Consider the following 15,830-nt stretch of genomic DNA (forward strand, 5'->3'; position numbering starts at 1 on the left):
GCAGAGAGGGATCCTCTCTCCAGGGGATGGCCTGAGGCTATGGCTTTACTCCCTACAACTTGGTAAATCCATATTGGGTTTCTTTGTAGGATATGCCTCTGTCCTGCCATCATCATGCTGCTAGGAGGGGCCCATCCCACCACCAATAGGTGGGAAGCTGTCACCCTCACCAAAAGCTGCCTGCCTGAAAATAGGTTAGAGGTGGGAGCCTACTGGCACGTCAGCCAAGCAAGAAACTTGCTGGCAACCCTCCTCCAAGACCATTGGGATGAAAATTCTGCCTATGGCATGTGCACAATCTTTAAAATATCGTATTTCCATAGCCAGTGCATAGACATTCTGAAAAAGGTTTGTCTAACGCTTTTTCAGATAATTTTCTCAGTAGATTTATTTATAATTTTAAGTACGAGTCAAGCAATTTTTGCCTTGCTACTGCCCATTTATGCTATAAATGGCCCAGTAACGGGGGAAAAATTATATGCTTCTGGCTGACGAGCTTTCCATTCCATCTCTGGGCTTTATTGAAACAGCCAACCAACAAATTGATTCACTTTCCTGCTGATACCATTGAGTATGCAGAACCATACTCCATACCAAAATCAACCCCTCAACATCCTGCAGACATTTTAGGATACTGTATGATATTTCCTGGGAGAAGCAAAGCACTTACTCATGGCACTGAATGAAACAGTTGATTAATGAGGCACTTAACTGCTTCTTTATTTCTTAATACTTGTGATAACAGTGACCGTTTCAAACCCACCACAATGCACTTTTGCAACTCCAACAAACAATTCCAAAACCAAATATCTGTCATAATTTTTTTAATGTACATTCATTCATGGGACATGGGCATTGATGGCTGGCCAGCATTTGTTGCCCATCCCTAGTTGCCCTTACTGAGTGGCTTGGCTAGGCCACTTCAGAGGGCAGTTGAGAGTCAAACCATAGTGCTGTGGCTCTGGAGTTACGTGTAGTCCAGACCAGGTAAGGACAGCAGATTTCCTTCCCTAAAGGACGTTAGTGAACCAGATGGGTTTTTCTGACAATCAGCAATGGCTTCATAGTCATCAGTAGATTCTTAATTCCAGATTTTTTTTATTGAATTCAAATTCCATCAGCTGCTGTGGTGGGATTTGAACTCAGGTCCTGAGAACATTAGCTGAGTTTCTGGATTAATAGTCTAGCGATAATACCACTAGGCCATCATTAACCACACCCCCTCCACTGACTGTCAACATTGCTGCAAAAGACCTTTGTGTCATCAGAAATGTTTTGTAATTTGGGTCTTAGCCACGGTTGAACAATGCCACAATTTTACTTCAAAGTTCCCAAATCGTTTTCTTTGTAAAGTGCAAAATAATAGAAGTACTTTAAAAAGCTTTGCTTTCTTCTATTTACAGCCGATATTCTACTCCATCAATTGAAAATAGACCAAGTATTTGGGGTGAAAGCCCACCAAAATTTGTTACCAAACCAACACGACTGATTGTCAAAGAAGGACAGAACGGCAAATTTACCTGCAAGATAACAGGCCGACCTCATCCTCAAGTCACCTGGCTGAAGGTAAAGCTAGCTTGGTCTCCACTGCTTTTAAAGAACTCAACACTATTGTGTTTCATAACTTACTAAACTGAATAATGTTTTGAAAAGTTCTTTCTATTTCTTGTGAAGTTTTTGCCCAATTCATTAACAATTAATAATTAATGCCCTTTAAAGCAAGAATTCCTCAACTGATTTTTTTTTTAGTGAACCAGATGGGTTTTTCCGACAATCAATCGTGGTTTTATAGTCATCAGTAAATTCTTGATTCCAGATATCTTTATCGAATACAGTCTGCCATGGTGATATTTGAACCTGGGACCCCAGAACATTAGCTGAGTTTCTGGATTGATAGTCCAGCGATAATATCACTAGGCCATCATGTCCCCAGTAACTTGACAGCATAACATTCAATAGACCTTAAAGAGCTTTTGCAACTACTGTAGAAATTCATAACTTCCACACTGTGGGTTAAGGTAATTGCTACAGCACTGGAGTCTGAACTCAGCACTCAGCCCTGCCCACCTTGTGAAAATGGAATCTTACAGAAATAAGAACAGGACTGCCAAAGTTTGAGTACCAGCTGGCCACCATTTAAACATTTGTAGAGTCTCCATGACGCTGCAAAAATTTGGGCCTAAGTGTTTGAGATGCGATTCATGTCCACTGGTTGGGAACCCAGTTGGAATCCCATGTTGATCATTTTTGGAAGTCTTGACAGAAATTGAAAGCAATCAGGCACTCACAATGTGGAGCCTCCCATTAAATTAAGATGCAGGGCAAAAATCCCTTGCCTGAGAGCAGCCAGCCAATCAGAGAACAGCAGCTTTCCATTGGAGCAAAGGGCTGTGGGAGGGAACCCACGCAGACACGGGGACAACATGCACAGACAGTGACCCAAGCTGGAAATCGAACCCAGGTCCCTGGTGCTGTGAGGCAGCAGTGCCTAAGTACTGGAAGGCCACAGGTAAACCCAGTGGGCTTTGCTGGGTAGTTGTGCTGTGTTGTAAGTTCCCTGGTACATTTCCACCTTCACATTTCCCATCCAGAGCATACCTGGTTTTCACTCCGCACCTCCCTGCCTGATCAAACTGTCCCTCTCTGCCTCCAAACGCATCTCCGGAGGGGACACAAAACACCGCTCCAATTTTCTAATCCTCAATCAACTCCTAACAAAAAAAGCATTTTAAGGTAATTGGCACAATATTCCATAACTACAAGAGAAAAGAAAACTAATAAAAGATTTTCTTGAGTCCATATAGGCTAATGATTCCTGAGTTAAAGTAACAAGATCTCAGAATTGCTACAACTATTCCTTTGAAAAGATCCATGAGGAGAAGTGTGTCTTTATTGATTCTCGAACATCTCCACCCTAAGTTCCCCTTAATCAACCCATGTTATTTTTTATCTTCTATCACAGATGTTGCAAAAGTAAATTCTATAACTCCAGCTATCTGCAAATTGTTGTTGTGTAGCTTGCTTTATTTGTTGCATTCATTTTATTTATTGTTACCTTTCATGATATCAGACTATGCTGCCTGGGGGAGACATGAATGCAATGTATGCTCAAAGTCTAACTGTTGAGTACAATGTGGCTAGCTCCCAAAGAGTTAATGCTGTAGGACAGTAGGGTTGGCTGGGGTAGATTAGGTTTCAGGCTGTGTATCTGACCAATTTCCTAGAAGCAATGAAAGATACTTTTCACAACCCACTGATTGCACTTATTGTCCCTTTGACATGTCTATTCATTTGAACTCAGCAAGGGGGGAATCATTGCCACGTTCAACTAATGGATTTGATGGGGGAGGGGGTGGAGATGCAGAGGGGAGATTTGGCTGATTAAAAGCTGACACCCTTCAGGCTTTTTAAAAACAAGAGAACTATGAAAAGTGTGATGCAGTCAGGCACCAATGGGTTACAACAGAATAATGAACAGGGGAGGTATTATTCAGTCAAGCAAGGCGACTGCCTGGGTGGCATAGTGTACCCAGGCTGGATTTTGCAGTTTGCTGCAGACAAATGGCTCAAGCAGAAATCGCCGCAGAGCTGCATAATTTTTTCAAACGGCAATTTTAATATATTTTACATATGATTAGTGAGCCCAGGACTTAAGTCTCCAGCCCACTAGTCTCTCCCCCCCCCACCACCAGAGTGTTTCACTCCAGCAGGGTTTACAACAGCTCCCCACTAATGATACTCAGAGAAACTTACGCTGAACAATTAGAGGCAGGCTTACACCCAGTAAAGAGGTCAGCAGCATAGCGCTGAGCGGGTCACTGCTCATGCATCAATCTGTAGGCACAGAGATCAATGCGTGCGCAGTAGCCCAACCCTGCTGGTGTGAAGGGATGATGTGGGTATGCCAGCGTTGGACTGGCGTAAACACAGTAAAAAGTCTGACAACACCAGGTTTTAGGAGGCCATGGCAGTCCTACAGAGGGTCAGGGGTAAGGGGTATACCCCCAGACATTGCCACCTTGGCAGTGCCAGCCTGGCCCCCAGCACTGCCAAGGGACACCTTGGCACAGCCTGATGGGCACTGCCAAGGGGTTGGGACCAGAGGGGACGGAGCCTATGGGGGGAGATTGGTGGGTTGAGGATGGAGGGGTCCTGCTGCCACTTGGCAATCTGGATCAGTGGCAGAGTGAGGGAAGGTGTTAATTGGGCTGGCCATCACGGTGGTGTGGATGCCAGGGGGGTAGGGTCAGGCATGCTAGGGAGGGTTCAGGACTGTTGGGGGTGTCAGGGAGATCTGGCCTGCTGGGGGTGGTGTTTGGGGAAGTTGGGGCTTGAGGAGGGGGACATTGGTGCTGGCCCAGAGACATCAGTAGGTGGGTTGATCGGAGGGGCAGCGATGCAGGTCGTGGGGCTGGCCAGCGATTGGATTGGCTAGTGATTCAGAGTCCAGCAGTGCAGGGCTACTGCGCATGCATTGATCTCGATGCCTACATGAGCAGTGACCCGCTCAGCGCTATGCTGCTGACCTCTTTACTGGGTGTAAGCCTGCCTCCAATTGTTCAGCGTAAGTTTCTCTGAGGCAGCCTGCAGTGCACAGAGTATGGGAGATTCATTTTGAAAATCCTGTTTAAAAAACAGCATGAGTTACTCCAGTTTTTACACAAATTCAACACTTAGAAATTTTTGGGAGAATCCAGGCCTTGGTTTGCACATGTACATTCAAATTAACACACAACAGATTAATTGAGGAGCTGTTCTGTGCTCTTCACAGAATACAAAACTGAAATTAAAACAGCAGCCTCTGCAAACACCCTTAGGACATCACCATCAAATCATGTGATCAGCTCTTAAGGCAACCTGCAGCCTTTTTAAATATATAGCACACCCTCAATTTCCAAGAAGGCAAGACATCACTGTGGGGTTTGTGTGTGACTCATTATTCAGCAGTTGCTTCCTGCTCTAATCCAGCAGAAAAATCAGCTGAAGAAAGAATGCAACCTCATTTCATTCCCACTTTGAACAGGCCTCTCAAGTCAGCAGGTAAATTTGTGCTGAAACTGGGAGGATTTCCCAAGACAATTATCCCTGGCACCCTGGCCAATATTTATCACTCAAATAAAAGCACAAAATCACATTATCTGCTCGCTATCACAATCTGGTTGCTGTTGTGTTTCCTGCATTACAACAGTGACTACACTTCAAAAGCACGTTGTCTAGTAAAGCATTTTGAGAAGTCCTTTATCCGGGGAATTTCTTTCTTTCTAATTCATTTCTTTGGAATCCTGATTAATTCTGGTCAAGTGTGGACGTTTGAAATTTACAAAGATTTAAGGAAGGAATGTCCAAGGCACTTCTTGTTCAAGTAGTTTCCCACTTCTTGGAGAAAAACATATATGCCCATAAATGTTGTTAGATTTTAAGCACCAATCTTCTGAGCTCAAAGAGAGCCAAGAAGGTGCAAGACTGAGGGTGCAATTTTCCCATCCCGCCCATCGCTGTAATGTAGTGGGTGGACAAGACCACACAAAGGTCCGTTGACTTTGGGTGAAATTTTCCAGTCTTGGGGAGACTGCAGATGGAAATTCCACCCCCCCTTTCCCCTCAACTGTCAGCAAAGGCTCGATTAACAGCAACAGGACAGCGACTTTAAATTAACTGTGTGCTACAGTAGGCAACCTGCACTATTGACTCTTGCCACTCTGTATCCTCATGCCAAAAGTATCCTATGATGCTTATGTCATTCTGAACTTGTGGATCTAATTTTTTTCAATGTGGAATCACTTTCAGAACAAGGATATTCCAAGTAGGTGATGTCATATAACAGCCCAGCAGGGACTTTGCGTATCTCTCTGAAATCCAAACTCTGAAAATTCATGTTTCGTTTAAAGTGAAACAAGATTTTCAAATAAAATGTACTTTCCCAACATGTCCCTTCTCACTTAACTCATCAAAGTGCATCAGAGACTCTCATGCTTGCTATTTAAGACCATCCCTTTCCATTTCACTCCTGCTTTCTAGAAATTTTAATCCAAGCAAAACATGCCTGAGTAAATGAGCAGAGAGCATCAGGATTCAGTTTCTGCTTTTTCATTTCAAATCAAATTGCCCGTGTTATGTCTTCTGAGTTGGGAGAAATATATAATGAACATTTACAAGGGAAACTGGAGTACAGGGCTGATTTTATCTTTTTATATTTAATTGCTTTAAATATCTTCATGTAAATTCTTACTTTCACAATGTACATTTCATTGACTATTTCGATGGCTGCTCTGTTTACTGAGGGCAGATTTTTCAGAGGGAATTTCTTGTGTAAGTTTATCTAATTCTTAGGAAACATGCTTCATAAGCAATCTGATCAATAAATTGAGGGCAGCAGACATTATAAGATTTATCAAAGAATCCACAGAATCACAGAGTCCCTAAACGCAGAAGAGCTCATTGGCCCATCGAATCTGCACCAACTCTCTGACAGAGTATCTTTCCTAGAGTCTCTCGCCTGCCCTACCTCCATGACCCCACACATTTAGCATCTAATCTACACATCTTGAGACACTAAGGGGCAATTTAGCATGACCATTCCACATAACCTGCATATCTTTGGACTGTGGGAGGAAATCAGAGCACCCAGAGGAAACCTGCAATGAGATTCCATAAGATCATGGGAGCCGAGAAATCAGACGTGATCCTGATTTCTCGGCTCTCACACAATTTTATTGGCTTGTCCGTCCATTGATGGGTGAGGTGAACTGGTAAAATCCCGGTCCAGCATAGCCTGAAATAAAGGCAAAGGACAATAGAAAGGATTACATCCACAGAATAAATGACAGAACCCAGTGGAACACATTGGAGACAACTCTGAGAAAGTGATCGCAGATAAATTCACCCCTTGATTATTAAGGAGCCTTTCTGATGAGTCGGCTTGTTGCATGCAACATCTCTGAGGCTGAGAATAATCATAGAATCATGGAATCATAGAACTCCTACAGTGCAGAAGGAGGCCATTCAGCACCAACTCTTACACAGAGCATTTTATCCAGGCCCACCTGCCCCCCACCCCCCAGCAAATCTCCGTAACCCCACCAGTTTACCCCACTAATCCCCCCTAACTTATACATCTTAGGATGCTAAGGGGAAATTTAGCATAGCCAATCCACCTAATCTGCACATCTTTGGACTGTGCAAGGAAACCAGAGTATCCAAAGGAAACCCACACAGACATGGGGAGATCGTGCAAACTCCAAACAGACAGTCACCCAAAGCTGGAATTGAACCCAGGTCCCTGATTCCATGAGGCAGCAGTGCTAATCAGTGTCCCACCATAAGAACGAAGACTGGCTGAATCAAGAAGGATTGAAGTTAAGCCAAATTTGCGCAGTGGGAGAGTTACCATGGGATTAAAATGCTGTTTGCAGAGAACTATTCAAAATTAGCTTTTAGAACAGAGCAGTAACTATCTGGTTAATAACATAAAATACACCTCTTCTTTTCCCCAGGGTGATGTGGAGTTGCAACAAAGTGATCATTTCAACATGTTTGAGAAGTCTGGGATTCACTGTTTGGAAATCCGAGCTGCACAGGCAGAGGATGCTGGAAACTATGTGTGTTTAGTGAGGAATAATTCTGGAAAAGCAATGGCATCTGTAGAGCTCATATTTCAAAGTATGAATGCTATTTGGGTCTATTTTTCAGAAAATTGTTTTTCCTGACTCTTCACATTGCCCCTTTAAAGTCCCTCGTCTATTTAGCTATTTTGTAAACACTGAGCTTTTAATTGGAGGGAAAAAAAATCACAATCCACCACTATAAATTTTGAGATGACAAGTGCACTGATAAAGCACTGATCAAAATAAAGTAACTTCCCATCGTAGAATTATTCCCTTTTAACTTTTATATCTCTATCAGATTTTATATTGTCATTGGATAATTTCATTTAGGCCTGTGTTTTGAGTCTGCGTGATCTGGAGCCACATTCCACATCTGGAGGCAATGCAGAGAATTATTTTCTTTCTTTCAATTCTGTGTTTAGAATTCTAAGCTTCCTAATGCTTGATCTGTACAAAGTAATCATTACAATACTCACTTCTTTATCTCTGGCAAATGAAAATTAACAGAATTTAGCTCCTCAAGAAATGCTAACTGCTCCTTTTTGCAGCCTGACTATATATTCCAATGTGTCAACAAAAACCCGTCCACTGTAGATTAATTATCAGCTTAAGGTGCAAACAAAGTGAACCCTTGGCACAGAACAGATAATTCTTGTATTCAGCCTTCCTTTAAAACTTTCCAGTGTATTTCTAAGAAAATAATATGACTGTACATTCTTCACTGCATGTTCATTGCAACCAATCCCAGTTTAATAAGGATCAACACAAGAAATTCCTGATTTCCCCAGGGACAGTTATTGGAAACAAAAGAAATTCAGCAAAATATTCCATCCCATAAAAGAATTGGACAGTAATTTTGAAATGTATGAAACTTCCAACCATACTTTTTCAAATAACTTATACCCATTCATGTTAGGCACCTTAATCACTCGATCGGAAACATCAAGTTAACTTTAAGTTTAATCTTTGCATGTCCGTTATGAATTGTGAAGTACACCTCTGTTGAAACAACATACTAATGGCTATCTTCCTCTCCCTCTTGGAAGCACTCTTGTAACTTCCACAAACCATCCATTTCACCTTAAATACTTCTATAAGCACTTCTACTAGCAAGTTCACCTAAAAAAAAAATTATTAATTCAATTTTCTTGTCATCTTGTCCTTGGTAAAGAAATGTTCTCACTTCTATAATAAAGACTTATTATAGACAGCATTTTCCATTGCTGCCACTCTCATTCTACCAATGTTTCTCCTTGAAGATGTCCTTAATTTCATTCCATTCTTAAGAAAGATGGTTCCTTTAAGCTTACAGTTGCTGCCATATTGGCCTTATGTTGTAGTTTCTAAGTCTGTAGCATCCTTTCATTCTCTGTAACCTTAGAACTACCCTGCAATATAGCCTATGGACTTAAACTTTGGTCTTGGGTGTTATCTAGAAAAATGTTAACTAGAAAAATGTAATGGACACACCAGGCATGAATAGACATTAAACATAAGAATGGCAGGTGAGGTCTAAATTCAGTCACAAAACTTGAAAACATTTCAGCTCTAAACTTATGGAAGAGAAAAGGATGTGCATGACAGATGTCTAGTTGATAATCCAAGAAAGCAAGGCTAAATATGGAAGGTGTGGAAAGGCAGTGAATAAAAACAAATAGTGAAGAGAGAGCACGAGGAGAGACTGACAGTGAACATAAAATGGAATCCAAATGTCTTTTATAAACATATAATAAAAGAGTGGTACAAGAAGGAGTGGGGCCAATTACAGACGAAGAAAGGGATATGTGTATGGTGGACAGATGTTTTGTATCTGTCTTTATCAAGGAAGAAGATGCTGCCACAGTTATAATGAGAGAGGAATTAGTTTGAACAGTGGATAGCCTAAAAATGATAATGAGGAGATATGAGAAAGCCTGGCAGTACCAGACCAGATGCATTGGAGACTGTGGGACATAAGGGTGGAAATTGCAGAGGCACTAATCATAACCTTCCAATCCTCCTCAGATACGTTGAGCACACCCCATGCCACAGGTTTCCCAGCAGTGTGGGGTGGCTTTAATGGGACACCCATTGATAGTGGCAGGAGCAGATGATCCCACCATCAGTGAATGGCGCACCACTTCCTACCACAGAGAAAAACATTGAGGGGAGGCAGAGAAATGCATCCAGTGTCAATGTTAGGAAAGCTTTTAGTAATGATAATCCAGGACAAACTTAACAAATTACTTGGGTAAAGATGGATTAATTACAGAAAGTGAGTTTCAATTTATTAGGGAAAAATTGCATCTAACTAATTTGATTGAAATTTCCGATGAAGGTTGATGAGGGGAATGCAGTTGATGTGGTGCACTTGTACTTCCAAACAAAATTTGCCAAGGTACCACATAACAGGACAGTCAGCAAAATTGAAACCTACGGAATAAGAAGGAGAGTGATGATATTGATATGAAGTTGGTTTAGTGACAGGGAACTGACAGTAGTATGGATAGTTGTTTTTCAGACTGGAGGAAGGTATAAATGGGATTCTCTAGGATTTGATATTAGCACTACTACTTTTCTTGGTCTAAGTTAATGACCTAGGGCCAGATTTATACTCCCAAAGTGGGTAGCTCCAGTGGGGAAATTTCCAAACCAGTAGACCGCCTCTATATACAGGGTCCTGGTAGCCTCAATTCACAGTCTGGGGATGAAGGGACAGGATCAGGTGGGGAATGCCAATCCTGGGATAGAAGCAGATCCTAGGCGACCACAGGAGCCAAGTGGGCAGGCTATAAGACCTGCCTTAGTTCTCTGGAATTTTGTCCCAGTTGTTTTCAATGCTGTTAAGCCTCTTAACCCCCACCCCTCATGTCCCACCACACCTCTACCTACTCCCCATCGCTCCTCCATGTCAACTCATGACCTCCACATTCTTCCTATGTCCCCTCAGATCCCCATGCCGCATCCATATCTACTGATGCAGTATCCACCAAAGGCCAATCAAAGGAGCCTTGATACTCAAAATCTTCATTTATAAAATATATTCAAAACTTTTAAATCTCCTCAAGGGATTAATCTCCGATAAAACAAACAAGCCTCTATTCAGACCCCACATCAAAGGTAGCTAATTCTTTAATAGACTATAAACTGTCAATAATAATGTAAACTCCGAACTCCCAGCAGAGATAATTGGGGCTTTTGAAACTCAGATGAGTATTCATAATAACATAATGATATCCCTTGGGTAAATGGTAACAAAGACCTCTATTGAATCTTCATGACCACATGATAATCATACAATCCCCATTGTGCAGAAGGAGGCCATTCGGCCCATTGAGTCTACACCGACCGCAATCCCACCGAGGCCCTATCTCCACATATTTACCCTGCTAATCCCCCTGACACTAAAGAGCAATTCAACATGACCAATCCACCTAATCCGATGTCTTGGGACTGTTTCTTTCTAACCTAAATCCAATGTCCCGTCAGTAAAAGCTGTACAGCAGAGGGATATTTTAACTCTCACTGACATTTTATGCCTGTTTGTTCATGTTTAAAGAGGGGAAAATTTAAAATAAACTTCAGATCATGACATTTAAACAGACCCAAATATGTCCTTCAAGGACATTTACATAGACACCATCAGTATGTGACTCCCATACTGCAGGTTATGATTTTTGCCAAAATGGTCCTGTTTGTACTCAGCACACAATTCAAATGGTCCTTCCGAGTTTTGGCTTCTACTCTGTGAATCTGTTCGAATGTTGGGCTGAGGCAATGAGGAGGTTGGCGGGGTTAGGGTGGGGGCAGACATTTTGGTATTTGCCAAAATCCAGCCCCTAGACTTGAAAATGTTGTGAAGAGTGAGGAGGAGAGTGATAGATGTCAAGAGGATAGACATAGGCTGATGAAAAGGAAGGACACATCAGGTGAAGCACAGAGAAGTGTGAAGAATTGCATGTTGGTGGGAAGGATGAGGAAAAGCGAAACCTGTTACTCTGTCCCACTACTCTGTTCAGTAACAGAGAGGATGTAGAACTATAGGAACTGGGGTGATCAGAAATCATTGAGGTGAGCTAAGGAAATCCTTTTCATGCAATGAGTGATCAAGGTACAGAATGTGCTGCCTGAGACTGTTGTGGGAGCAGATTCAATTGTAGTTTTAAAACAGAATTAAATAATTATCTGAAGAGAAAACATTTGCAGAGCTCCAGGGTAAAGACAAGGGAGTGACACTGGCTGAATAGTTCTTATAGTAAGCCATGTGGACGTGATGAGCTAGATGGCCTCCTTCTGTGATGTCACCATTGTATGGTTCTATGGCTTCAAGCCCAAGTTTCATAGTCATGAAAATCCAAAATACTACTTTTTTGCACTATGGTTTTAAGCAGTTTCAGGTGTTATCTATCTATAACAACATTGACAGGTACATCTCATTGAAACAGGCATAATTGACATGAGGCTTTCCCTAGGTGAATTTAATAAGACACCTCATTAATATACATTTCCTTATGTTGGTCTTCCCATTTCAATAATTGTGTACTTCACTTTAGTTTTGAATTTTCTCCTTTAATATGCTTCCTTTGCAGTATCACACATTATAGATGGAGGAACCATGCATATTCAGATTTCTCATTACAAGAGTTGGTCAGAATGCCAGAGTTCAATATCGGCTATTACTCATTAATATTTGCATTCTTGGTAAACTACTTCTAATCAAATTAGAATAATAAAGTTTTTTATTGAGTATTTGTTTTTAAACCTTACAGATTTGTTTCAAACAACTGACATTCAAGTGAATTTTCCTTTTCCTTTACAGGTATGAGTTCAACATCTGAAATGTAAGTATGTGCTTAAAGCAGCATCGTGAATTTCAGATGTTAAATATACACTGCACCTGTCATCCTATGTGTTCCTCCAATTTTTTGTTTGTATCAGTCTGTTAATTTGTGGGTGGATATGTCAATGAGATAACAAGATTGTTTGTGTTCATCACTAGTGCACCGGTGCAGCAAAGAAACAATAGCGCCAAAACTCTTGAGCCGCTGGAAATGAAACAGGCAGCTACAAATGGTGTTGAAATGAGGAAAGAGGGGGCCAGTACATTCACTAATCAACCCAAGGAAAATTTGAAAGTGGTGAAATGGACGGTGGCAGCCTCTGAGAAACAGAAAGCAGAGATTGAACAGAGAACAGAAAAAACTATCAAAGAAAACAAATCTCATTTTGAACCAAAGACAGAAGTAAAAAAAATCACACTCCAGCAAAAAGGACTAAGTACTGTAACACTTCAAGAATCAAAAGGAGAAATAAAGAAAATTCCTGTTCAGCACAAAACCCAGATTCTTACAACAGCCCCCAGCCAACAGAAATCCCAAATTACTGCAGAAACCCTACAGAAATCCCAAACTACCACATCCCCAACTCTACTGACATCCCAAACTACCACATCCCCAACTCTACTGACATCCCAAACTACCACATCCCCAACTCTACTGACATCCCAAACTACCACATCCCCAACTCTACTGACATCCCAAACTACCACATCCCCAACTCTACTGACATCCCAAACTACCACATCCCCAACTCTACTGACATCCCAAACTACCACATCCCCAACTCTACTGACATCCCAAACTAACACATCCCCAACTCTACTGACATCCCAAACCAACACATCCCCAACTCTACTGACATCCCAAACTAACACATCCCCAACTCTACTGACATCCCAAACTAACACATCCCCAACTCTACTGACATCTCAAACTGCCACATCCCCAACTCTACAAAAATCCCAAACAACAACATCCCCAATCCTACAAAAAGCCCAATCAACAGTATCCCCAATGCCACAGAAATCCCAAACTTCAATATCTCCAACTCTACAGAAATCCCAAACTACAATGTCCCCAACCCTACAGAAATCCCAAACTACAATATCCCCAACCCTACAGAAATCCCAAACTACAATATCTCCAACCCCACAGAAACCCCAAACTACAACAGCCCCAATCTTACAGAAATCTCAAATTTCACTAGCCCCAATCCTACAGAAATCCCAAACTTCAATATCCTCATTTCTACAGAAATCCCAAACTTCAATATCCCCAACCCTACAGAAATCCCAAACTTCAATATCCCCAACCCTACAGAAACCTCAAGCTACAACAGCCCCAACCCTACAGAAATCCCAAACTACAACAGCCCCAACCCTACAGAAATCCCAAACTACAACAGCCCCAACCCTACAAAAAACCCAAATGGCTACAATAACCCCCTCCCAGCAGAAAATCCAAAGCCTTACAGCAGACCCCAACCAACAGAAAATGCAAGGTATCACAACAAGTCAAGGCCAACAGAAATCCAAGAGTACACTGATGCTTCAGTCACACAAAATGGAAGTCCAGCCAATCATTGAAAAAAAAGATGTTCCAGGAAGACAGACAGATGACTGTAAGAAAGTTATCCCCCCACGGTTGAATGTAGAAAGTTACAGTACCATGCAGTATTCACAGGCTGGGAAACTGCAAGAGAAAAGCAGGAAGATTACAGAACAAAAACCAGTGACCAGAGGATCACTCTCAGACTTTCATACTTATTCTCAAAGCCAGGCAACGGTAGAGGGTGAAGAGGTCAAGTTCAGATGTAAAAGTAAGTGAGCAAAGGATGTCACTTGTTTTGTGTCTTAACGTGTTCCATATCTTTATTATCACATGACTCTGTTGTAATTTTGTTTTCGTTGAGATTTGCATTCCAATTGCAATTATCCTAATTTTTAACATACATTTTTGAAGTGAATGTATATGATATATTTTGCATAAACAAGATATATATTTACAAGTGATAACTTTATAACAACTGCCATATAAATTAACAGGTAAAAAAGTTAATTTTTGTGTCATGTTGTTGCATAGGGAAACATATATTTGAAATTAGCTTAGTAGGTATTGATATTCTTTTCCTATATTTTAAGAAATAATTATGGTAAAGAGTAGATAAAGAAGTTTTTGTTTCAGTTATGTACACCTTCACTCAGGCTCTGAATTAATAACTCCATAATGCTGTGTTTACAAAATCTCAATGAACATTCTCTAACTGCTTGATTTTTGTTGAACTGAATATGCAAAAAGCAATGGAAATATTTTGATACAAGCTGGAGAATGGAATAAGTTTAATCAAGTTTAAAACTTATTTTCTGCTGAAATTATTTTTAAAGTCAATACTTGTTGGGTACAATATTGGGCTCATACGGTCCCGTTTTTAGAGCAAAATAACCGCCCTTCAAACTTTAAAATGGTGTCTGTGGCATGTACGCTCATTTTTGGATGAATCACAGTGAATGCTATATTGATGCAGGTGTTAGTAGGTTCAATGACAGCATTCAATGTGCAATACTGATTTAAGTCAGTGCAGCCATTTTGGAGCTCATGCTTTCTTTTAACCTTACATAACTGAACACATGTTCAGCATTATAATAATTCCAGGGGTCAGCTGTAAAGGAATAGTGCTTTATTACACAAAATAAAGTAAAGCAAAAGCCTCAAGCCTGTGGTGAACACAACAGGTCCGAACCAGGACAGTGGAATCATGGATCCACTCAGGTGCCTGCTTTATACAGGGCTCGGTATACGAGCTCTACCTTGTTAGTTAATTACCAATCCCCAAAGTATTCATATTCAATCTTCGATGAGTCCTACAGGAGGTGTATCAGTGATTTCCCATGCAAGTCCTGAGGGTTATCACAAGCGCCCAGAAGGAAAGAAAAACAATAAAATGTAGAAATAAGAAAATTGGTCTGAACTGATCTTGTATACTTTAAAATGGAACACAGTAAAACAGGGAAGTAGGAATACTGGTCCAAATTGATTTTTCCTTCTCCGCAGCAGGAAAAGCCCAGTAATAGCATTACTTAAAGTGAACATCAGCTATGTACAATGTGTTACTGGTTAATTTTGTCTTGTTGTTGCCATGATTGTAGAAGTGTTTGGTGTTTTCCATATTTGTTTAAAGTTACAAAACTCTGCGTGGAATGTGTGGCAGCTGTCTCAGAGTTCTGCACAAAGTGATTGTTTGCATACATGGGTGTACTAATAGACATTCCCCCGACAATATGACATGACTTGAGAATGAGCACAAGTCACAGAAAGCAGAGGGAGGAGAAGAAAAGGATTGAAGGTCTTTCAGTTTTCCAAGAATTGAAGAGTTCACAATTCTCCCTCAGCGCTCCTGAACAGGCACCAG

General features: G+C 41.2%; 1 protein-coding gene across 4 annotated transcripts in view; it reads left to right on the forward strand.

Moving 5' to 3' along the window:
* LOC145350125 (myosin light chain kinase, smooth muscle-like) overlaps positions 1–15,830 on the forward strand; it is a 331,906-nt gene that overhangs the window by 137,734 nt on the left and 178,342 nt on the right. For all 4 annotated transcript variants that reach the window (XM_080199061.1, XM_080199060.1, XM_080199063.1 and 1 more), the window contains 4 exons: positions 1,404–1,566; positions 7,494–7,659; positions 12,403–12,424; positions 12,583–14,240. In XM_080199061.1, the coding sequence (XP_080055187.1) occupies positions 1,404–1,566; positions 7,494–7,659; positions 12,403–12,424; positions 12,583–14,240 (2,009 nt within the window). The remainder of the gene's footprint in view (positions 1–1,403; positions 1,567–7,493; positions 7,660–12,402; positions 12,425–12,582; positions 14,241–15,830) is intronic.

Source organism: Carcharhinus amblyrhynchos, chromosome 11 (assembly GCF_965287045.1).
Source record: "Carcharhinus amblyrhynchos chromosome 11, sCarAmb.v2.hapA, whole genome shotgun sequence".
Lineage (NCBI taxonomy): Eukaryota > Metazoa > Chordata > Chondrichthyes > Carcharhiniformes > Carcharhinidae > Carcharhinus > Carcharhinus amblyrhynchos.